The sequence below is a fragment of the Canis lupus genome, chromosome X (assembly GCF_011100685.1).
Source record: "Canis lupus familiaris isolate Mischka breed German Shepherd chromosome X, alternate assembly UU_Cfam_GSD_1.0, whole genome shotgun sequence".
Classification (NCBI taxonomy): Eukaryota; Metazoa; Chordata; class Mammalia; order Carnivora; family Canidae; genus Canis; species Canis lupus.
Window position 1 is genome coordinate 12000089 of NC_049260.1, and position 24878 is coordinate 12024966.

The 24878-nt window shown below is 41.8% G+C and overlaps 1 protein-coding gene across 6 annotated transcripts in view; it reads left to right on the forward strand.

Moving 5' to 3' along the window:
* CA5B (carbonic anhydrase 5B) overlaps positions 1–24878 on the forward strand; it is a 133473-nt gene that overhangs the window by 48214 nt on the left and 60381 nt on the right. The window contains exon 2 of one of the 6 annotated variants that reach the window (XM_038586882.1): positions 2339–2408. The exons of 3 other annotated variants lie outside the window; for them this stretch is intronic. In XM_038586882.1, coding sequence (XP_038442810.1) covers positions 2379–2408 — 30 coding nt within the window. In that variant the 5' untranslated portion in view covers positions 2339–2378. Of the gene's footprint in view, positions 1–2338; positions 2409–24716; positions 24828–24878 lie in introns of those variants that run through there. 2 more of the 6 variants (XM_038586884.1, XM_038586885.1) reach the window with 2 other exon arrangements.

The following is a 24878-nucleotide window of genomic DNA, read 5'->3' on the forward strand; positions in this document are numbered from 1 at the left end:
TTTTTAAAGGTAAAGAAAAGAACAATGCAAGTCCTTTATAGAAAATAACGGAGACGGGGGATCCCTGGGTGGCCCAGTGGTTTAGCACCTGCCTTCGGCCTAGGGTGTGATCTGGAGTCCGGGGACGGAGTCCCACATGGGTGGGAGGGGGGGCTCCTTGATGGAGCCTGCTTCTCCTTCTGCCTGTGTGTCTCTGCCTCTCTCTGTCTGTCTGTCATGAATAAATAAAAATTTTTTTAAAAAAAAGAAAATAACAGGGATTCCTGGGTGGCGCAGCGGTTTGGCGCCTGCCTTTGGCCCAGGGCGCGATCCTGGAGACCCAGGATCGAATCCCACGTCGGGCTCCTGGTGCATGGAGCCTGCTTCTCCCTCTGCCTATGTCTCTGCCTCTCTCTCTCTCTGTGTGACTATCATAAATAAATAAAAATTAAAAAAAAAAGAAAAGAAAATAACAGAGAAGGCAAAAGAGAAAGGTAGAAACCACTTGTAATTCCATCAGCATCACTGACCATTGTTAATGTTTTTCTAAATATTTGGAACATATTTTTCTTGGTCTTTCTTTGAGTGTGTGTGTATGTGTGTGTGTGTGTGTGCATAAATACAGATAGGTTTCTTCTTACTAAATAACTGGAAGTAGAACTGTAGGTACCAAGGGCTGGGGTTAGGAAAATTGAGGGAATGGGCAAATGTTGTGTAAGGGTACAGCCTTGCCAGTGGAACATAAATAAGTTCTGAAGATCTAATGTACAGTGTAGTGGTTATAGTCAATAATAGTATATTGTCAACTTCAAAGTTGCTAAGAGACTAGATCTTGTTTTCACCACAAAAAAGAAATGACAATTATGTGACATGACAGAGGTTTTAGCTAATGCTATATTGCAATATATCAATGTATCAAATCACTACATGATACACCTTAAATTTACACACAGCTATACATTGATTATATCTCAGTAAAACACCGGGATTGCACTATTATGAAACTTTGTCATCTTCTCCCTTGAACTTCATAGTATATTTTGAATGTATTTCCACATCATTAAATGTTCCTCTATGATAAAGTTTTAATGATTGCCTAATGTGTTCATTTTATGGGCATAATCACATGCTTTTAAAACTAATTTTCTTTTTTTTACTGTAATAAAAATACTGTGATAAATATTCTGGAGGCTAGCAATTTTCTGCTCATTTGTAACAATACCTTCAGTATAAAATCTTAAAATTTAAATTCTGGGGTTCAAAGTTATGCAAAACTGTAAAATTTTGATACATGCTAATTTCTTTTTCAAAAGTATTATATCAGTGTACATATTTTCTGCAGCATAAGCATGTTCATTTTCCAGCATCCTGCACCAGATACCATGGTCCTCAAAAATCTTCTGGCAGTACACACGGAATAGCAGTGTATGAATACTGCTTTGATTTGCAATTCTTTGTTTCATGTAAAGGGGAACGTTTTACATATTGAACAGCCATTTATATTTCTTGTAAATTGCTTATTTGATCCTTGGCCCTTTTTTGTGCCAAAGTGTTCATTTTTCTCAAATTTTTTGTGTTTGCACATCCTTTGTCAGTTATTAGTTCACCCCTTCAATTTGTTTTTTTTTTTTTTTTAAGATTTTATTTGGGATGCCTGGGTGGCTCAGCAGTTAAGGGGCTGCCTTCAGCTCAGGGTGTGATCCCAGGGTCTCTGGATCCAGTCCCACATCAGGCTCCCTGCATGGGGCCTGCTTCTCCCTCTGCCTATGTCTCTGCCTTTCTCTGTGTGTCTCTCATGAATAAATAAATGACATCTTTTTTTTTTTTTAAAGATGAGAGAGAGACAGAGAACATGAGAGAGCGCGCATGAGCAGGGGAAGGGCCGAGGGAGAGGGAGAAGCAGGCTCTCTGCTGAGCAGGGAGTCCAATGCAGGACTCCATCCCAGGACCCCGGGATCATGACCTGAGCCAAAGGCAGAGGCTTAATCGACAGAGCCACCCAGGTGCCCCTCTTCCCTTCAATTTGATATATAATTTTGGGCAGCCCGGGTGGCTCAGAGGTTTAGTGCTGCCTTTGGCCCAGGGCATGAACCTGGAGACCCAGGATCGAGTCCCACGTCGGGGTCCCTGCACGGAGCCTGCTTCTCCCTCTGCCTGTGTCTCTGCCCCACTCTGTCTCTCTGTGCTTCTCATGAATAAATAAATAAAATATTTTTAAAAAATTAATTTATGATATGTAATTTTCCTGGAAAGCAATCCTATATTTCATATTATGTAAACATACTTCAAATTCTTTCTTTTACTTTTCAACAATAATACCGAGCCGATGATGCGATGTTCTTGTTTTGTCTCATTGTAGTGACACTATCAGAATGGGCTGATGTAATGGTGGGAAAAACATGGACCCTTGTCTTCTTCCACAGGATCTTGTGAGTCATTTTAAATATAATGTATCTCTAGCTTACTAAAAATTCTTTTTATCAATAATCAATGTTGAGCTTTATCAATTGCCTTCTCAGTATCAGTATAATCATTGGGTTTCTACCAGTTGGTGCATTATACTAATACATTTCTTTACATTGATCCAATCCTTCTATAAACTCAGTTTGTTTATTTTTAACATGCTACTGGACTTATTTTGCTACTTTTTCCCCTCAGATGTTTAGACCTATTTTCATAAGAAGAATAGCATGTGGGCTCCTTTTCAGGTGCTAAATCTTGAAGATTCTCTTTTTTTGTCATTATAATATCACCTTGAAAATCGTGCAAAGATATTTCCAACATTTTCTGTGTATAGAAATATTCAAGGAGGGGCAGCTCAGGTGGCTCAGCGGTTTGGCGCCGCCTTCAGCCCAGGGTGTGATCCTGGAGACCTGGGATCGAGTCCCATGTCGGGCTCTCTGCACGGAGTCTGCTTCTCCCTCTGCCTGTATCTCTGCCTCTCTTTCTCTCTGTGTCTCTCATGAATAAATAAATAAAATCTTAAAAAAGAAAAGAAAGAAAAGAAAAGAAAGAAAGAAAAGAAAAGAAAAGAAAGAAAAGAAAAGAAAAGAAGAGAAATATTCAAGGGGCAACTGGGTGGCTCAGTTGTTGAGTGTCTGCCTTTGGCTCAGGTTGTGATCCCAGGGTCCTGGAATCGAGTTCCGCATTGGGCTCCCTGCAGGGAGCCTGCTTCTCCCTCTGCCTGTCTCTGCCTCTCTCTGTGTGTGTATCTCATGAATAAATAAATAAAATCTTTTTTTTTTAATTTTTTTTATTTATTTATGATAGTCACACAGAGAGAGAGAGAAAGAGAGAGAGAGAGGCAGAGACACAGGCAGAGGGAGAAGCAGGCTCCATGCACCGGGAGCCCGATGTGGGATTCGATCCCGGGTCTCCAGGATCGCGCCCTGGGCCAAAGGCAGGCGCCAAACCGCTGCGCCACCCAGGGATCCCAATCTTTTTTTTTTTAAGTGAAATATTTGAAAAGCATAAAAATAAAAAATTTACAGGTAAATAATCTGGACCATGCATTTTTGGGGCAAGTTCTTTGAAAACTCCATTCCTTCCATTGTTTAGTTATTTCAGATTTAATACTTCTTTCTGAGTCCATTTAGATTCCCTACAGTTTCTGAGAAAGTCATTTCATTCATTCAGATTTTCCAGTATTTTCATTAGCTGTATAGACTATTTCCCCAAAAAATCTATATTTGTTTCCATGTTTTATATATTTGCTAGTGAATACATTAATTTTTTCTTATTTTCCATTAGACTTGCCAGAAATTTTGCTATTTCTTTGGTATTGTTTTTTCAAAGAACATGTTCTTAGATTTTTTTTTTCTATTCTTTCTGTGTTCTGATTTATCCATCTTATTTATATTTATCAAGTCCTTCTTCTAGTTGTTATACTTGTTTTGTTGTTCTGTTTGTAACTTAAAAAAAAAAGATTTTATTTAGTCATTCATGAAAGACACAGAGAGAGAGAGAGGCAGAGGCACAGGTACAGAGAGAGGCAGGCTCCATGCAGGGAGCCTGATGTGGGACTCAATCCCAGAACTCCAGGATCACCTGCTGGGCCAAGGCAGGCACTCAACCACTGAGCCATCCAGGCATCCCTGTTTGTAACTCTTGAATTGACTAGTAAGTAAGCTCATTTATTTTTAGTCTTAGTTAATAATGAAAATATCTGTGGCTGTGAATTTTCCTCCTATTTCTTTGGCCATGTGACATAAGAAGTGTAGACGTACAGTGATTTCATTATTATTCATTTTCAAAATAGTTATAGTTTTAATTTTTTCTGTAACTCAGTAATTAGAAAAGGATGAAATGTTTTGTACATTTCTAAGTTCCTTTCAAATTTAACTAAATATATATGTGTATATATCTTATTTTAAATAGCATTCTTATTAATCTGAAGTACATTGATACATTTTTAATCTTAGAATTTATAAGAGGAAGTCTGTACAATTTACCCACTAATATCCAAAGATATTTCATTCATAACTTCAAATAAGCATCTAACAATATTCTTATTTTTTTAACAATATTCTTTTAAAATGAATCACAAATGAATACTGTGCTCATAGGGCAAATTTCCTTTTTTACAATAAAAGCAATATAGATGACTTTCATATTGTTTTAAAGCAGATTTATCGGGGATCCCTGGGTGGCTCAGCGGTTTGGCACCTGCCTTTGGCCCATGGCACGATCCTGGAGTCCTGGGATCAAGTCCTGCGTCGGGCTCCCGGCATGGAGCCTGCTTCTCCCTCCTCCTGTGTCTCTGCCTCTCTCTCTCTCTCTATGTCTATCATAAAATAAATAAATAAATCTTAAAAAAAAATAAAGCAGATTTATCATAATATTAAATAGCTATGAAATATACAATTTCTTAAGGTAGTAAGATTTTTATGTCAAGATAAAGCAAATTTCTGACTATGCACTGATGTACTCTTATGTTTGGATTTGTTTAACAACAACAAAAGACAATGTCAGATGTGCAGCCCAAAATGTCATGATTCAAAATGTCAACTTTTATAGGTCCAGTCAGGTGAATAGAAAGACAAAAGCTCAAGTGACAAATATGAGACACTGTTCATAACTTGATTTCAAATCCAAAGACACCATAAGTCACATATTACATAGAAAGTACTAAAAATAAATTAATTGTTAAATAGTGTTATAGAGGGATGCCTGAGTGGCTCAGTGGTTGAGGTATCTCCCTTCGGCTCAGAGTGTGATCCTGGGCTTCCAGGATTGAGTCCTGCATCAGGCTCCCCCCGGGGAGCCTGCTTCTCCCTCTGCCTCTCCCTCCTTCTCCCTCTGTCCCTGCCTCTCTCTGTGTGTCTCTCATGAATAAATGAATAAAATCTTAAAAAAAGATAAATAGCATCATGGAGATCTCAATAAAATAGATGGAAAACGGAACTGGACACTAGGATTATTGCCTCTCAAATACTATCTCTACTTTCTTATAACTTTTAATATCTTGCACAAATTTACTATGTACAAGTTTTAAGTAGTGAACTTTCAAAGGAGTCATCTTTATGTAATTTGCTTCATACAATGCTCATTTGAGCAGTTCCACATATAAGCCCAATAACCTATCAATAACAGTGATAATGATGACAAAGCAGTTTCAATCATTCTGAATATGTTACTATTTACTGCCAATGTTTGGAGTTTAGAGAACAAAGATAAAAAGTTGAGGTTACTGTTGCAATGAGCAATACAGAAGGCACTGTTTCTCTTAAGACAGGAAAAAGAAACTGATTTTTCTGTGTATTTTCATACTCCACAACACTATTGAAAAGCAGTTTCTCATACATAACATTGATCTACTGCCCTGGAGGGTAAATTAAATATGAAATCACATGGAGGGCAGCCCGGGTGGCTCAGTAGTTTAGTGCCTGCCTTCAGCCCAGGGCGTGATCCTGCTGACCCAGGATCGAGTCCCACGTTGGGCTCCCTGCATGGAGCCTGCTTCTCCCTCTGCCTGTGTCTCTGCCTCTCTCTCTCTCTGTGTCTCTCATGAATAAATAAAAAAAATTAAAAAAAGAAATCACATGGAAAGCAGACATATGTATCTATCATTCATTTAATTCATGCAAGATAACTTTTAAAAGTTCATAGCTCTGTAAAAAGCATGTGAGCATATGTATACTCCATTTACTTGCAATTAAACAAGAGGTAGTAGAGGTCAATGTCCTTTTTGAATTTTGACCCTGATTATTCCACTTAATTATCACAAACAGAAATTTATTAAACCTATAGGACTAAATCTACTACAGAAAACTGTGAAACCATTTAAAATATGATGTTACTCTGGTGTGCCTGGGTGGCTAAGTTGGTTAGGCATCCACCTCTTGATCTCAGCTCAGGTCTTGATCTCAGGGTTGTGATTTCAAGCCCTGTGTTGGACTCCATGATGGGCATTGAGCCTACTTAAAAAATAAATAAAAATAAAATATTATGTTACTCTGTACATTTTTATTTTATTATTATTTTTTACTCTGTACATTTTTAAAAGATTTATTTATTTATTTTAGAGAGAGAGATTGAGAGAGAGAAAGAGTGTGTGTGAGCATGGTGGGGGGGGGAGGAACAGAGGGAGAGAATCTTCAAGTAGACTCCCTGATGAGCATGGAACCCATTGCAAAGGCCCAGTCCCAGGACCAAGGAGATCATGACCTGAGCCGAAACCAAGCATCGGAGGCTCAACCAACTAAGCCACCCAAGTGCCCCTGCACATTTTTATTGGTTTTTGGGAAATGTGTCTGGCTGTGACACTTTGAAAGAAATCAAATAAAACCTTTAATCACTGAGTATGGAAACCTCTCATAAGGTAAAAAGGCTGCATTTTTTAAACTAGTGTCTCAATTATATTTAGCACCACTCACTAATTTTCTACAATAGAAGTCATAGATGTTTTTAAGATTTTATTTTTAAGTAATCTACTTTGCAATATGAGGCTCAAACTTATAACCCTGAGATCAAGAGTTGCATGCTCTACTGACTGAGCCAGCCAGGTGCCTCTAGGCCAACTGTCTTTGTTTGGTGGAGTGTCACTCTTTTCTTTTTTGTTTAAATTAATTAATTAATTAATCTATTATTTACTTACTTACTTATTTATTTATGGGGGGGGAGGGCGTGCAGAGACACAGGCGGAGGGAGAAGCAGGCTCCATGCAAGGAGCCCGACATGGGACTCTATCCCGGCTCTCCAGGATCACACCCCAGGCTGTAGGCGGCACTAAACCGCTGTGCCACCGGGTCACTCTTTTCTTAACGTAGCCACTCAAATAAATGTAGCACTGCAGAAAATACATAAACTCCCAGTACTTTTCCCTGATACAGCCAAGTACCCTGAAATTGTAGATTTTTAATCAAGTGTGATTCTTCATCGTTTAATTGGAATGAAATTGATGTATGTATATAATAAACAATTTCAAGAGACTTATAATAAATATCCCAACATTTCCAGAATACTTATAGAGGTGATAAAATGATTCTACTCTCTTCAAGCTGTCATCAGGTTAAGATACATACGGGGATAAAAGATTTTTGCTTTTATGCAAACCTATTATATTTTAACTCAGTGTTTTTTTGTTTTTTTTTTAGATTTTATTTATTTATTCATGAGAGGCACAGAGAGAGAGCAGCAGAGACACAAACAGAGAGAGAAGTAGGCTCCATGCAGGGAGCCCAATACAGGACTTGATTATGGGACTCCAGGATCACGCTCTGGGCCGAAGGTAGAAGCTCAACTGCTGAGCCACCCAGGCATCCCTAACTCAGTGGTTCTTAATCAGGGGCAATTTTGCACCCCCTCCCCCAAGAACATCTGGAAATGTCTGGAGACATTTCTGGTTGTTAAGGTGTGGCCCTGAGGGACAGGGATGGGGACTTCAATGGCCTTCTAATGGGTGGGTAGAGACAGGGGTGCTGCTAAATATCCTACAATGCACAGGACAGCCCCCCACAACAAAGAGTTATCTGACCCTAAATGTCACTAGTGCCAGGGCCAGGGAACTCTGTTTTAACCTAATGGGGCCCCTTGCATTGCGCAGATGCTTTTGGGTAAGGGATCACATATTGCTTCCTAGTTTGCCAATATCAGAAACAGCAACTTAGGATATAGTATATTGGAGACCATATTTGGCAATGACACCTTGACAAATTGGGATCATTACTTTTATTGTTCACATGTACAAATAAATAAGTCACATGTCATACGCTGAGGAAAACCTCATAGCTGTATGTGTAGTAAGTGTCACCCTTGGAGACGCAGAAAAGATGAGCAACCTTCAGGACAATGAGGTAGGAGGCAGCTGAGGGCTCACCTCTTTCTTGTGGCCCCGGTGCCCAGTCATGCGCTCCAAACCCAATCTTGTTCCAGGGTCCCTGGACCACCCCCGGGGTCTGATCTCCTACCAGCTGCACCCCCCCCCCCCCACTGCCATCCCAACGAAGCTGTCCTTCTTGGAGCTTCTTCAGGGACCACACTGGTGACGTTATATTTTTCCCTCCCGGCTCCATGAGTTCAGGAACTGCTTTACAGGTGAGCTAGCAGCCGCTCCACCCCTTGCTGCTCCTCTCCCATCTGTTCCCAATGTGAACCCCTGGAACGGTGTGGAAGGGGTACACCTGAACCACATCTCCTGTACCCTTAAGTCCAGGTGTCACTTCCAGGCGGGCGCAATCACGGAGGTCCAGAACACGGTGGCATGAGGCCCACGTGGCTGACAGATGACTTCCCAAGTCCCCTTGGCCTGCTTCTTTCACTCCTGCGAATCCCTGGGCCCCGGCCTTCCCGCCTCCGCAGCCTCCCAGGCCCTGCCTGGCTGTTCAGGCCTGGTGGCGCCAGTCCGACGGGACCTTGGACAGCGCCCGGGCCCTGGAATGCCGCGCCCACCTTCCAACACCCTTCACACTGGCACTTACAGGGGAGGCATTGCCACCCTGAAATCTTCATCAGCACCCGGGGCCTGTGGCAGGTGGTCCAAACTCCTGGGCCTCAGAGACCTGAACCCAACTTGGCTCTTCAGGTGCATCTACCCCGATGCCCCCGCCCCCCCGCCCCACCTCCTGAGCCCTCCAACCTTCCAGTCCCTGCACCCAGCCCCATCTCACCTCTGTCCTTCGTATGCGTTTGTTTTCACACCTGCTTCCTTGAATTAAACACCGTGAGCCTTCTTTTCTTTTTTCTTTTTTTTAACCTATGAACGTCTTAGCCATTATTCCAGATCTATCTCAATGAACTACTTTGAGAAAATTCCCCTCCCCCCCTCTTTTTTGCTTTTTTGGTTGAGTTTTATGACTGACTTGTCCAATCTGCTAACTTTGTATTCTCTCCCTTTCCTGCATTCTCATAGTATTTATTTCACATTTGTATGTGCAGGTGTTGCCAATGTGATTTGCTTTTGTGTCCTACAAAATTGAAACTTCCTGGAGAACAGGGACTGTATTTGTTTCACTTTTTGCATTTCTTTTTTTTATTTTAAAGATTTTATTTTTTCATGAGAGACACAGAGAGAGAGGCAGAGACACAGGCTTCCTGTGGGGAGCCCAATGCGGGACTCGATCCCAGGACCCAGGATCACAACCTGAGCCAAAGGCAGACACTCAACCTGAGCTACCCAGGCGTCCCTCATTTTTTGTATTTCTAATGGCTCAGGAATATCTGTTGAACACAATTGAATTGACTAATCCTAATCATAAACTTGATTTCTATGAAGCCCAATACATTTTTTTTCTCATTCCTAGGCAGAAAAAACAAAACAGTTTCCAGGATCTATCATAAATAAGGCTTTGGAATATTTTTGTCTCCATCCTGATATTTTATGCTCCCTTTTAGGACAAGAAAATCTTATGAAACTGTGACAGTTAAAAGGCTCATCAAGTTTTGTAGGCTAGGGCAGCCCCAGTGGCTCAGTGGTTTAGTGCAGCCTTCAGCCCAGGGCGTGATCTTGGAGACCCAGGATCAAGTCCCACATCGGGCTCCCTGCATGGAGCCTGCTTCTCCCTCTGCCTATGTCTCTGCCTCTCTCTCTCTCTATGTCTCTCATGAATAAATAAAAAAAATCTTTGAGAAAAAAAAAGTTTTGTAGGCTAATTTTACAGCCATAACCATAATGAACTTTGACTTATTTGTCGTAGGCTAACATTGTCTTACTTCAATGAAAATGAATCACTACTGCTTGGAAACAAAAAATAGACAAACCGAGCGTAGTTTTGCCAACATCATCTTCTTAAAGTGAATTTTAAGTGGAATTTAAAAAACAGTTTCTTCAATGAAATGCATGAGTGCCTGTGTGTCTCATCCTGTGAATGAAGACCAATAAATCATGAGGTTGATGTAGTAAAAGCGAGATGGTACGGAGCCTTCTGATATTTTCTCCTAGAGGTTTAATTATTTACACTGCTTCTTAGATGTTACCCGGAAAGTTTTTCATGGTCTGGACACATAATGCTTGCTTTTCTAGGCTAAAATCTTACAGCCTTGCACGAAGTAGGATTCAGTCTTTGATTGCCTATTGGGCTGCCTGCAGGAGTTTACCCAGAGGTCGTTAGCGCTGTCCAGATGTACTTCCTTTGCCAACCTTCATAACGAGGGAGAGGGGGCATCAGACCATGTACCACTTTGGCTGGAAGCTCTCATTTTAATAACAGAATCTTAAACCACCCTCCTCCTAGTTGATGTAGAAAGCATATAAATGAATATCTCAAAGCTTCTGCCCTTAAGTTTTGGCCAGCGACAATGATCTTATACTTTCTTCTGTGTGAATAGTTAGCAGCAGCCCTTTAATGAGAAATGTTTCTGGAAGACTGTAAAGACCTCTATTCCTATGAATCGGAGATACTGGATTGGTTGTTGCTTGCAGCCACTCACTCATCCCATAGTGTTGATCAATCACAAAATGTTTTCCTTCTTCTTTCCTTCCTTCAGCTGCGAAACTTCCCAGACATTACTCAGGCAGCTACTATGAATGGATCAGAGTTGAAATGTGGGTTGAAACCTACTTGCCGTCCTGGGGAACAATAATCTAAATTGTACCATGGATTAGGCCAGACCATTCAGGACCTGTGTGCTTTACTTAGTTAAACAGGAAAGTTTGGGTATGGTTTCATGCATTGTGCTTTGTGACTGTAGCAATGAATTACATGAAAGGGGAACTGTGCAATTCTTTATGACACCTATGTCCCATTTAGCTCGCTACATAATCTTTATGAGAAATCAGGATTTCTTTTGGTACTAAAGATTGAGAAAGCTTTACTTCCCAAAATCAATCAAAGAAAAACCCTAGCTTTTATGTTATGAACACTGGAAAACCTTAAAATGGTTATCATTCTCTCTTTCAATGGGCATTCACAGTTTTATAGTCAAATCTCTGGCCTGCCTTTAACAAGGACGTTTTCCTCTGTGCTCACAAGGGGGAGGTTCAGGATCTAACTGCTTGTCTACTTGCTCATCTATCTTATCACTAGCTGCACTGTTCTCTTTCTTTTCAGCTCCCCTTTCCTTGATTCCTTCAACTATTTCGTTTATCTAGCATTGTCTATATTTTCATAAGTTGCCTCAGATCATTTGTGGAAGAAGTAATCTCTTGCTAACTACATAAAAAGCAACTCAGTGGGTAGCCCGGGGTGGGGTGGGGGGGCTCAGTGGTTTAGCACCGCCTTTGGCCCAGGGCCTGATCCTGGAGTCCCCGGATTGAGTCCCACATCAGGCTCCCTGCATGGAGCCTGCTTCTCCCTCTGCCTGTGTCTCTGCCTCTCTCTCTCTCTCTCTCTCTCTCTCTGTGTGTGTGTGTCTCATGAATAAACAAATAAAATATTTTTTTTAAAAAAGGGATATACATTCAGTGAAGATTTATTGAGAATTCATCGAGAAAGGAGCCCTAGTAAATATGACTAAAGTGGCTTCCTATGTTTTTCTGCCCCAAATGTTCCTGCTAATCAGATTAAGTAGGCCTGTCGTTATTGTCAAATGACAAAAATAATACAATTTAGTAACAAGTTTGATGTCCTTTATTCAAGGGAAAACAATACATGGATTAGGGAGTATAGTGCCTCACAAGCAGGGGAGCATTTTTCCCCATGGATTTCAGGCAAGAGGAGTTTCATAGAGCATTAGTAGGGGCAGTCCTGGAACAGAGCACAATTGGCTAGGAAGCCAAGGATTTCTTTATAAGGCTGGCGGGTCCTATTTTCTAGAGTAAGGTAGGCTTGCTAAAACAGAGCTGAAGGATCGTGACTGGCATGGTCACCCTGGCAGATATTTCCCATAAGTGCAGGCTGACTTAGGTTTAGATTTGTGCTGTGGGCCAGGCCACCGGAGCATCATCCAGTTTGTGAGTCCCAGTATACAAAATAACGTTAGCATTACCAAGTCCTTTTCCACCTATCAATTCCCATAACACACCTTCCTTTACTCTCCAGTCATTTCTTATCTTCAAAACCCAACTTGGGACAATTTCAGGCTATAAGCTCCTTGAGGCTCATCAGTCACTGAACTATAGTACTTGATAAATATGGTTTGAGTGAATGAGTGACTGAATGGATAATGAAGAGGACCTTGGCCCCAGGAGTGTTCATTCTGAGACTTTTGGATGGGGAAAAAAGGTTTATATACCCTCTTCATTTTTTTTTCTTTCAGACTCAGAGTTGTAAATGGAGGGAGCAAAGCTAGCAGAGTGATCTCAGAGCACAGGGCTGCAGCCGGAGTTTCAGTGTAAGTGGGGTAATGTCAGTTCTGTCCCTAGACAGCCAGAGCACCCTGGGTGCCTAGGAAAGGTCTTTGGGAGGAGATATCAGGAAATGCAGGGTTGCTACTTACTCCCTGCATCTGTCTAGCATTTAAGGTCAGCTGAAGAACTGGAAGGAACAGGTTTTCCGGGTCACATTAGAGAACATGAAACTTGGCTAGAAGGAACACAGATTTAATGGACATGAACACTGTCTGGGAGGAATATGGTTCTGTGACCCATCTACAAGCTGGGTTCACCCACTGAACGACTACATTGCTTCTCATCAAGTCATGGTGTTTTGAGCTAGGAGAAACCTGAGGAAAGTTATATTTTAGACAAGGATCATGGGTCCATGCCCTCATTTCATTATACAGATGCCACTGGAACCAAGCCCTGGGGCCTGAGTAGGCTTCTCAGGACCTCAGCACTCCCCACCCACAGGCACTCTCTGAGGTACCAGGGACCAGGTCTTGCCAGTGGGGAAGCAAAGGAAGTATGGCACGCACAGTAGGGTTGGTTGAGACAGAGTGTACCTAGCTTTCCTGGAACCGGATGGGCATGGCCATGGCAGGTTGCAAGGATGTGGCATGGGCAGAGAACAAAGGGATAGCCCAATTGAGAGGGGCATGGCTGGATGAGAGGGGCATTACCAGTGCGTGTGAATGGGGTAGAGCTATGATGGGAGGGGAGTGACCATTGACTAACACAGAGGCCAGCCTGAGGAGTGATCTTGGAGGGAGAGGAATGTTGAATGCAGAAGGGAATGTGTTAGGACTGAGCCCATTTGTCATGGCCTGACTGGTAGGGACATGGTGCAGGTGGGTCACAAAAACATGACCTTCAGTGAAGGTGTCTGGCAAGTTGGGTGAAGGCTCATTTATAACAGAGAATTAGAAGCAAGGTCCTAGATAGAAGTGTGCTCACAGCTGAGCTTGGAGGACTTAGCCTAGCCAAAAATAAGTGTATTGGGAGGTAGGAAGCAGCCAGGAGTGAATGAAAGGAATCGCCAGTGGTAGGAGTGTGATCTGAACAGGAAGTATTGGCCCAGTGGAGTCCAGAGACATGGCTTTGAAATGATAAGCATGGACATAAAGAATTACAGAAAAGTGTTGGGGCGACAGCCAGAGACCAGAGAGATGTGAGGGAGCGTAATAGAAGGGTGGCCCAGATGGACCACAAGAGTGTAGCCATAATGGGAGGGATATTGCTCATGCAGGAAGGTCGGGAGCAATGCAAGAGATCATTTATCTATACATCCCACAATACCTTGTCTTTCCCACAATTCCTCATCCCTCCTCAAGTCTCTATATCTCCCAGAATTCCTTGTTCTCACTCACAGTTCTCCATTATAACCCACAATCTTCCATTCTCCCCTACAATGCTTCATTCTTTCCCATACTGCTTCTTTCTCCCTCATAATTCTTGTTTCTCCCACATTTCTGCTTAATTCCATGTCTCTCCTGCAATTCCTGTTTTTTAACCATCCTTTTTTATTGAGGTATAATTGACATATAACATATTAGTTTGGGGAGTACAACATAATGATTTAATATTTGTATATATGGGGGCACCTGGGGGCTCAGTGTTTGAGCATCTGCCTTTCGCTCAGGGTCATGATCCCAGGGTCCTGGGATCGAGTCCCGCATCGAGCTCCCTGTGGAGAGCCTGCTTCTCCCTCTGCCTATGACTCTGCCTGTCTCTGTGTCTCTCATGAATAAATAAAATCTTAAAAAAATAAATAAAAATAAAATAACATAAAAAATTAAAAAATTGTATATAGTGCAAAATGATCATCACAATAAGTAGTTAACATTTACCCCCATACATAGTTATAAAATTTTTTTCTTAGAATAAGGACTTTAAAGATCTACTCTCATAATGGGCAACTTTCATATATGCAATACAGTATTATTAACTATAGTCACCACGCGTACATTTCCATGATTTTTTTATAACTAGAAGCTTATACCCATTGACCCCATTCCCTCACCTCAAACAACAGTCTGTTCTCTATATCTATGAGCTCACTTGTCTGTTTCTTTAAATTCCACATATGAGATCGTACAGTATTTATCTTCCTCTATATGACTTAGCATAATGCCCTCAAGGTCCATGTGTGCAAATGGCAGGATTTCATTCTTTTTTTGTGGTCAAATAGTATTCCATTGTGTGTGTGTTTGCGTGCGTATGTATGTATCATAATTTTTTATCCATTCAATCCCATCAGTGGACACTTAAGTTCTTTCCCTAACTTGGCTGTTGTACATAATGCTGTGATAACATGAGGGTGCATTTATCTTTTTGAAAATTAGTATTTTCGTTTTCTTTGGATAAACACTCAGAAATGGAATTGCTGGATCATATGGTAGTTCTATTCCTAATTTTTTTAGGAATTCTATACAGTTTTCCATAGCAATTACGCCAACTTATATCCCCACCAACAGTGCACAAGGGTTCTCTTTTCTCCTTACCCTCACCAACACTTGAAATTTCTTGTCTTTTTGATAATTGCCATTCTGACAGGCATGAGGTGATATCTCATTTTGGTTTTGATTTGCATTTCCCTGATGATGAGTGATGTTGAGCATCTTTTCATGTACCTGTTGGCCATTTGTATCTCTTCTTTGGAAAAATGTCTATTCAGATCCTCTGTCCACTTTTATTTTTTTTTTAAGATTTTATTTATTTATTCATAGACACAGAGAGAGAGAGGCAGAGACACAGACAGAGGGAGAAGCAGGCTCCATGCAGGGAGCCCGATGCAGGACTCGATCCCGGGTCTCCAGGATCACACCCCAGGCCGCAGGTGGAGCCAAACCGCTGCGCCACCAGGGCTGCCCCTCTGTCCACTTTTAAATCAAATTGTCTGTTTGTTTATTTTGCAATTGAATAGTATGAGTTTTTCAAATATATTTTGTATATTAGCTGCTTAGCGGATTATGATTTGCACATATTTTCTCCCATTCAGTAGGTTGCCTTTACATTTGGTTGATGGTTTCCTTTGTTGTACAGAAGCTTTTTAGTTTGATACAGTCCCACTTATTTATTTTTGCTTTTCTTGTCTTTGCTTTTGGAGTCAGATAAAAAAAATCATTCTCAAGACCAATGTCAAGGAGCTTACCATCTATGCTTTCTTCTAGAACTTTTATGGTTTCAGGTCTTACATTCCAGTCTTTAAGCCATTTTGAATTTGGGGGAATGGTATGAGACAGTAGTCTAATTTCATTCTTTTGCATGTGGCTGTCCAGTTTACCCCAACACCATTTATTAAAGAGACTGTCCTTTCCCCATTGTATATTCTTGACTCCTTTGTCACAAATTATTTGGCCATATACATGTATGTTTATTTCTTGGCTCTCTATTTTGTTCCATTGATCTATGTGTCTGTTTTTATGCCAATATCATACTGTTGTAATTATTATAGCTTTGCAATATAGCTTGAAATCAAGACATGTGATGCCTTCAGCTTTGTTTTATGTTCTCAAGGTTGCATTGGCTATTTGGGTTTTTTTTGTGATTTAATACGAATTTTAGGATTATTTGTTCTATTTCTGTAAAAAAAACACCATTGGAATCTTGATAGAGACTGCATTGACTCTATAGATTGCTTTATTGCTTTTTTAGTATAATATTGCTTTATAGCAATATTAATTCTTCCAAATAGGCATAGGGAGTGGGAGAGAGTTCCAAGCAGACTCTGCACTGAGCATGAAGCCTGACATGGGGCTTGATCTCATGGCTCTGAGATCACAACTTGAGCCAAAACCAACAGTTGGATGCTTAACTGGCTGTGCCATCCAGGTGCCCTTCTTTCTATTTATTTGTGTCTTCTTCTGTTACTTTCATCAATCTCACAGTTTTCCATGTATAGGTGTTTTACTTCCTTGGTTAAATTTATTCCTAGGTATTTTATTCTTTTTGATACAATTATGAATTGGATTTTTTTAAATTTCTCTTTCTGATTGTTCATTATTAATCTATAAAAATGTAACAGATTTTTGTATACTGATTTTGTATCCTGCAACTTTACTGAATTCATTGACTAACTCTACCAGTTTCTTGGTAGAGTCTTTTTTGCATTTTTTAAAAGATTTTATTTATTTATTCATGAGAGACACGGAGAAAGAGGCAGAAACACAGGCAGAGAGAGAAGCAGGCTCCATGCAGGGAGCCTGATGTGGGACTCAATCCCAGGTCTCCAGGATCATGCTCTGTGCTGAAGGCAGTGCTAAACCGCTGAGCCACCTGGGCTGCCCCTTGGTAGAGTCTTTACAGCTTTCATATAAAATGCCATCTGCAAACAGTTCTAATTGTTTCTTTCTAATTTGGATGCCTTTTATTTCTTTTTCTTGCCTAATAGTTCTGGCTAGGATCTCCAATATGATGTTGAATTAAAGTGGTGAGAGTGGGCATCCTTGTCTTGTTCCTGATCTTAGAGGAAAAGCTTTCAGTTTTTCACCATTAAGTATGATGTTAGCTGTGGGCTTGTCAAATATGGTTTTTATCACATTGAAGTATGTTCCTTATATACCCACTTTGTTGCAAGTTTTTATCATAAATGGATGCTGAATTTTGTGTGTGTGTGTGTTTTTTTTTGCTTCAATTGAGATGATCATGTGATTTTTATTCATTTTGTTAATGTGGTATATCATGTTGTTGATTTGTGGATATTGAATCATCCTTGCATACCTGGAATAAATCCCACTTGATCATGGTGTATAATTTTTTAGTGTACTGTTGAACTTGGTTTGCTAAATTTTATTGAGAATTTTTGCATCTATGTTCATCAGAAATACTGGTCTGTAATTTTCTTTTCTTGTGGTGTCCTTGTCTGGTTTTGGTATCAGGGTAATACTGGCTTTGTAAAATGAGTTTGGAAGTTTCCTTCCTCTTCAATATTTTGGAAGAATTTAAGAAGGACAGATACTAATTCTTCTTTGAATATTTGATAAAATTCATCAGTGAAGCCATCTAGTCCTGGACTTTTGTCGTTGAGGTGGCTTTTGTTTACTGAATCAGTCTCCTCACTAGTAGTCCATCTGTTCAGATTTTCTGTTTCTTCATCAGTCTTGGAAGATCGGGTGTTTCTAGGAATTGATCCATTTATTCTAGGTTGTCCAATTTGTTGACATGTAATTGTTGATCCATTGAATTTCTTTTTATTTTTTTATTTTAATTTTTTTCATTGTATTTCTATTGTATCAGTTGTGTTGTCTCCTCTCTCATTTCTGATTTTATTTACCTGAGCCCTCTCATCTTTTCTTGGTGAGTCTACCTCAGTTGTCAATTTATCATTTCAATGTGCCAGCTCTTAGTTTTATTTATCTTTTCTATCATCTTGTTAGTCTCTGTTTCATTTATTTCTTCTCTCTTTGTCTTTCCTTCTATTAAATTTGGGCTTCATTTGTTGTTCTTTTTCTAGTTCTGTGAGGTATAAAGTTAGGGTGTTTGAGATTTTTGTTATTTTTTAATGTTGGTATCTATCAGTCTAAACTTCCCTCTAGGAACGCCTGGGTGGCTCAGCGGTTAAGTGTCTGCCTTCAGCTCAGGCCGTGATCCTGGAGTCCTAGGATCGAGTCCCACGTCGGGCTTCCCGCATGTAGCCTGCTTCTCCCTCTGCTTATGTCTCTGCCTTTCTCTGTGTCTCTCATGAATAAATAAATAAAATATTTAAAAATAAATAAATAAATAAACTTCCCTCTTAGAACTGCTTTTGCTGCATCCCATAAATTTTGGCATGTTGTATTTCTATTCTCATTTATCTCAAAATATTTTTTTGTCTCAAAATATTTTTGACTTCTTTTTAAATTTCTTTACTGACCCATCCATTGGTTGTTCTTTCCTACAATTCTTACCAGCATGCAGGTAAAAGGCACAACTATGACAGCACAGGGGTGTGATCATGGTCAAACTGCATGTGGCCCCAGCAAGAAAGGCATTGTGGTGCTGGAAGTAGCGTGGCTTAGGAGGGTGGGATATGACTCAGACAGGCATGGCCAGAAGATGAAAGGCATGGCCCATACAGGACAGTTGGGTAGAAGAACAAGAACATAAAATTAAGCATCAGAGATGAAGAAGAAATCAATGAACCTTGAACATCACTTATTCACCGATATTTACGGAGCCCCTACCAACATAGGAGGCCTGCCCAATAGAGGTGTGTGGTCATGAAGGAGTAAAATTCGCATAACCTAGGAAAGAGGGCATGAGTCATAGTGTGAGGGCATGGCCAGAAGGTTAGGGGTGGTCTTGCAGGAGAGGCATGGGTAAGGGTATGAGTACTTCAGGAGGAGGTGAATTGTTTGTTTTTCCCCCACAAAATACCTTGTTTTTCCCACAATTCCTGTCTTTCCCACAATTCTTGTTGTCTCCCACAACCATCCTCCATGTTCTTCCCAATCCTTCATGTCTCTCATGATTGTTTTCTCCCAGTCTTCCATGCTCTTCGACAATTATGCCATCTAGAGGTCTCCCCACAATTCTGTTTTTGCCCAGAATTCTCTGTTCTCTCCCAAAATGCTTCATTCTCTCCAACAACTGTCTTTCTCTCCCAGAATTCTCTTCTAATTTGATGTTTCCTATAATTATCTGTGGGTCCTAGGCAGGGAGCATGGCAATGATGCAGCACAGAGTGGCTGTGAATGGAGAGCAAGGTGCCATGGAACCATCTGAGGAATGGCCATAGTGGGAAAAGTGGGTGGGAAAAGTGGGCTGCCGGGTGGAGGCATGGTAGTCATGGAGGAACAAAGGTGGCAAAGCAGAAAAGACAGGCAAGCACAAAGGGTGAATTCTCAGTCTCTCCCACAGTACCTTGTTTTTCCCACAATTCCTTCTCTCTCTCAAAATGCCTGCATCTCACATGTTTCTGTTCTTAATGACAATTCTCTGTTTCATGTATTATCTGTTTTCCTAATAAAGATTTTTAATTATTTGAGAGAGAGGGAGGGAGGGCATAGAAGGAGAGGGAGAGGGAGAAGCAGACTCCACGCTGAGCAGATCCCAGGCCCCTGACATCATGACCTGAGCCCAAGGCAGATGCTTAATGGACTGAGCCACCCAGGTGCCCCATATTTTTTTTATTTATTTTTTTTTATTTTTTTTTATTTTTATTTTTATTTTTTTTTTAAAGATTTTATTTATTTATTCATGAGAGACACAGAGAGAGAGGCAGAGGGAGAAGCAGGCTCCACGCAAAGAGCCCGATGTGGGACCCGATCCCGGGACTCCAGGATCACGCCCCAGCCCAAAGGCAGGTGCTAAACCACTGAGCCACCCAGGGATCCCTTTTTTTTATTTTTTTAAAAGATTTTATTTATTTATTCATGAAAGACACAGAGAGGCAGAGACACAGGCAGAGGGAGAAGCAGGCTCCATGCAGGGAGCCCTACGGTGGGACTTGATCCCGGGTCTGCAGGATCACGCCCCGGACTGAAGGTGGCGCTTAAACCACTGAGCCACCGGGGCTGCCCATTTTTTGTTTTAATTGTATGTTTCCCAAGGTTCTTTGTGGTGCCTTGGTAGTGGGCATCTCTATTTAGATGTACAGGGTTCATGGCTCTGGTAGTAGCTGTGTGGTCACCACTTTGATCAGAGGGCCTAGCTTGTGGCAATAAGAAGGAAAAGGACATGGCCTAGATGGAATGTTAGGAGCTTTACCAGGCTGTGGTGGCCACGGTGGAGCACCAGGGTTGACTAGGAAAAGGAGGAGTGTGGCAGGGGGAAGGGATGGGTAGAGGCTCGGGTAAGAAAAGTCCAGTCAGCTTAACCTGGAGACCCGGGATCGAATCCCACGTCGGGCTCCCGGTGCATGGAGGCTGCTTCTCCCTCTGCCTATGTCTCTGCCTCTCTCTCTCTCTCTGTGACTATCATAAATAAATTAAAAAAAAAAAAAAAGAAAAGAAAAGTCCAGTCAGCCAGAGTAGAGGGGCTTAACTTAAGAGGAATGGGAATAGCCATGAAGGATCAGAGGAGAAGCCAAGGGAGTATCCCGTGGACTAGGACTGAGTTCAGGTGCCAAGGCCAAGGTGAAGGGGCCAGCTCTCAGTCTTTTCTGTAATAGCTTGGGTATTAGTCAGAGTTCTGCAGAAAAACTAAATAAACAAGATATGTATATATAGAGACAGACAGACAGACAGACAGGAAGATTGATTTTAAGGAATTGGGTCAAATGATAATGGAGTTGTTAAGTCCAAAATCTGCAGTAAGCTTGCAGGCTGGGACTCAGAGTAGAATTGAGTCCAAACAGTTGGCTGGCAAAATTCCTCCAGAGGAGGTCAGGCTTTGTTCTATTAAGGCTCTCAATTGATTGGTTGGGGGCTCACTCACAATATGAAGAGTAATCTGCTGTACTCAAAGTCTACCAATTCAAATGCTAATCTCACCCCCCACCCCAGGGCCCCAGAAAAAAAAACTTTAATAGTAACATCTAGACTAATGTTGACAGAATATCTAAACATTATGGCCTGACCAAGTTGAAACAGAAAATTAAGCATCACACCTAGTCTCCCCAAATTCTTTGTCTCTCCCATAATTCTCTGTTATCGCTTAAAATCTTTCCTTCTCCCCAGAGTTTCTTGCCCTGGGAGGAAAAGCAACTCATTGCTTCTGTCATCAAAAAAGCCTTGCCATGAAAAAAAGCCCTCTTAACTGAGCACTGTGTTTAATGACATATCAGATTTACATTCTGGTTCAAGTTTCTTATTTCCGCTTGGGCCAGTAACTAGCAGTTCCTGAACTGGTACTCGAGGAGCACTGCCATTTTTCCTTTATAGTCTATTTCCTGGTATGTAAATGAGCAGTTAAGTATTCAATAAGCAGGAACTGAAGAGATGAAGAAATCAATGAACCTTGAACATCACTTATTCACCGATATTTACGGAGCCCCTACCAGTGGGCCAGTACTGTGTTAAGTGCTGGGAATACAAAGTCGAACAAACTGGTCCAAGTCCCAGCTCTTAGGGAATTTACATTTAGTAAACAACCAACCCACAAACAATCCAATATACAAACCAGAAAATAAATAGTTGCACGTTGTGAGACACCCCATGAAGAAAATGAAACAGATAATGTAACAGAGATAGAGAAATGGGGCGGCTACTTAAAGCGTGTTTTGTGGAACATCAGGTTTGCATCTCCAGAGCAATTGCTTGAAATGCACAATCTCAGGTCACACTCCAGAATCAGAGTCAGATATGCATTGTAACAGGATCTCCAGGTGACCCTCACGTTCATTCAGTGCAGATGGAGAGGCTCTGGATACAACTTCAGATGTGGTTGTCGGGAAAGACAGCTCTAAAGGGACAACCTTTTAGCTGACAGCTGAATGTTGAGAAAAAAATCAGTCATATAAATCTAGTAAAGAGTGGTCCAAATGATGGGAACAGCAAAGGAAATGCGCTGAGACAGGGAAGAACAGGGGAGACTGGTGTGGGTGGGAGAGATTGAGAAAGGATAACGAAGGATCCCTGGGTGGCTCAGTGGTTTAGTGCCTGCCTTTGGCCCAGGGCCTGATCCTGGAGTCCCGGGATCGAGTCCCACATCGGGCTCCCTACATGGAGCCTGCTTCTCCCTCTGCTTGTGTCTCTGCCCCTCTGTCTCCCTCTCTGTCTCTCATGAATAAATAAATAAAATCTTAAAAAAAAAAAGAGAGAGAGAGAGAGAAAGGATAACGAACTCCACTGTTGGATATTTATCAAAAGTCCTATAATGAGAATTGTTGACTTGGAGTGACTACTACACAAAAGTTCTGCATGCAGAGACCTCTATTTCTGCAAATCGAAGCTGTCAGATAGGTTTTTGCATGCAGCCACTCATCCAGCCCGCACCCATGACAGACTTTGCTAATTAGTCACAGAACTTTTTCCTTCCAAGCCTAGAGAAAGCTACAAAGCTCAACACAGTTATTCGGGAAGCCCCGACAAACACCTCAAACTTGACATATGAGTTGAAACCTATTGGCCTGCATACTTGGATAAACAGAAAAGTTTTGATGGCTCATAGAATTGATTTAAAACGGTGTGCTTTGGGTTTGTGCCAACAGCTTACATTGAGAGGACCTGTGTTTAACTCCTCACAACACTTATTTCCCACTTAGCTCACTACATCCTCTCTATATGAGAAAACAGGATTTTTCTCAGGGCTAAAATTCAAGAAAAAATGTGTTTCTAAAAATATCTAAAAGATTGATTTTATCTTAAGAACACTGGAAAACCTTAAAACGTTCGGTATTTCTTTGTTTCTGATGCTGTTCAAAAGCTTAGGGGCAAATCTTTGTCCCAAATTAAACAACTGTTCTGGATCTGGTGGCCTGTATACTGAAATGCTAATCTTATCGTTGGCTGCTTTATTTTCCTTACATTAAGTTCCCCTTTCCCTGGCTCCTTCAGCTATTTGTTTTATCCAGTAATGTCAATATTTTAATAAGCTGCCTCAGATTATTTGTGGAGGAAGGTGACGTAGAACTCACTATAGAAATCAGCTCAGTAGTTTATACAGGCTGTATTTGAGCCAGTTTCGGTGAGTTCATTTTTTTAGGCAAAAATGAGTGACAGTTGAAACATTTTATAAATGAGGCAGGGTTCTTAGGGTTCTGGATGACCTTAATAGGACTGTTTTGTTAAAAGTTGTTCTTTTCTCTGTGTTCTTTGTAGCGTAGCATTTTAAATATTTCCACTATCTTCAAGCCAGAAATAGAATGGAGTGGAAAGAAAAGAAAAAGTAACTAAATATGCTATCATAAAATATGTATCCCTGGCATATGAAGAAATAAATGTAGCAAATCTTACTGCTGAGAGCAAAGAAATGTTATGTTTCCACACATGTGAAAAGGGTTAAGTATTCAGTGAATATTGATTGAGAATTTATAGTGTGAAGAAGTGTACTAAGTCCTACAAAACTGACTTCCTATGTTTGCTACCCCAAAAAATTCCTACGAATCAAATCAGGAAGACATGTGCTTACCAAATGCTTTTGCACCTATCGATCCCTTGCTACACCTTCTCTTTCTCATCATTTCTTGTCACATCCAAACCCAGCTTGGGACAACTTTAGACTATAAGCTCCTTGAAGGTTATCTTCTTTATTAGGGGAGCATGTACTCAAAAAATAGGATTTGAATAAATGAATGAGTGAATCAGAGATTTCTGCACTGGGGTAGAAAAGCTGGTTATAAGCTTCATATTTCTCTTGTGAACCTAGAGTTGTAAGTGGAGAGAATAAGGCTAGCAGAGTGATGTCAGGGTGCACACAGGGCTGCAACCAGAGTTTCAGTGTCAGTGTGGCGGTGTCTCCACAGGCCTGGAGCTCTGGCGACAGCCAGAGCTCACTGGGCGCTCAAGCCAGGGCCTCTGAAGGGTGTATCAGGAAATACAGGAGTTGTGTTTACTCCACTCTTCTGTGTAGCACTTAAGGTTGGCTGAGGGACTAGAAGGAACATTGGTCCATCGTTCTGGTTTAGAGGATGTGAAAACTGCCTGGAAGGAGCAGCTCCAAATTGGAGATCGGACATGGAAACTGGCCGCAAGAAACTCGGGTAAAGCGGACATGAAAACAACAGGAAGGGACACAGTTGTGGGACTCGTCCAATGTTTGTGTTTCCCTCCTGAGCCACCTGCTCTCAGTACCTTCAGTATTGATGTTTGGAAATGGGAGAAACCCGAGGAAAGTCATTCTCTAGACGAGGCTCTTAAGCCTGCAGTCTGATTTCACCGGACAAAATGTCGCCGGCGCTCAGTTCCCAGACCCGGGAGGGTTTCTCTAGAGACTAGGGAGGCCGCCCACGCGACCCGGGATCCCCGCAGCAAGCCCAGCCGGCCGGGGGGGGGGGGGGGGGGGGGGGGGGGAGGAGCCCGGGGGCGTGGCCCGGGCGAGGAGGCGTGGCTGCGACGGGAGGGGCGCGGCCCGGCCTCGGCCACGGACCGTAGGGCCTGGAGGGGCGTGGCCAGGGCGGCGCGAAAGGACGCGAGGGGGCGTGGTCCCGGCCCCAAGAGGGGAGGCTCGGAGGGGAGGGGCGTGGCCTGGGCTGTGGGGCGTGAAGACGGGGCGTGGCTATGATGGCCCCGCGCAGTTGCGGCGGGTCCCGGGCTCCAGCTAGCTGCCGAGGTTCGCGCTCCGGCGAAACTCTAAGGTAAGGGCCGGTGGCCGACTGGGGTGGCGGCCACAGCGGGGACATGCGGGC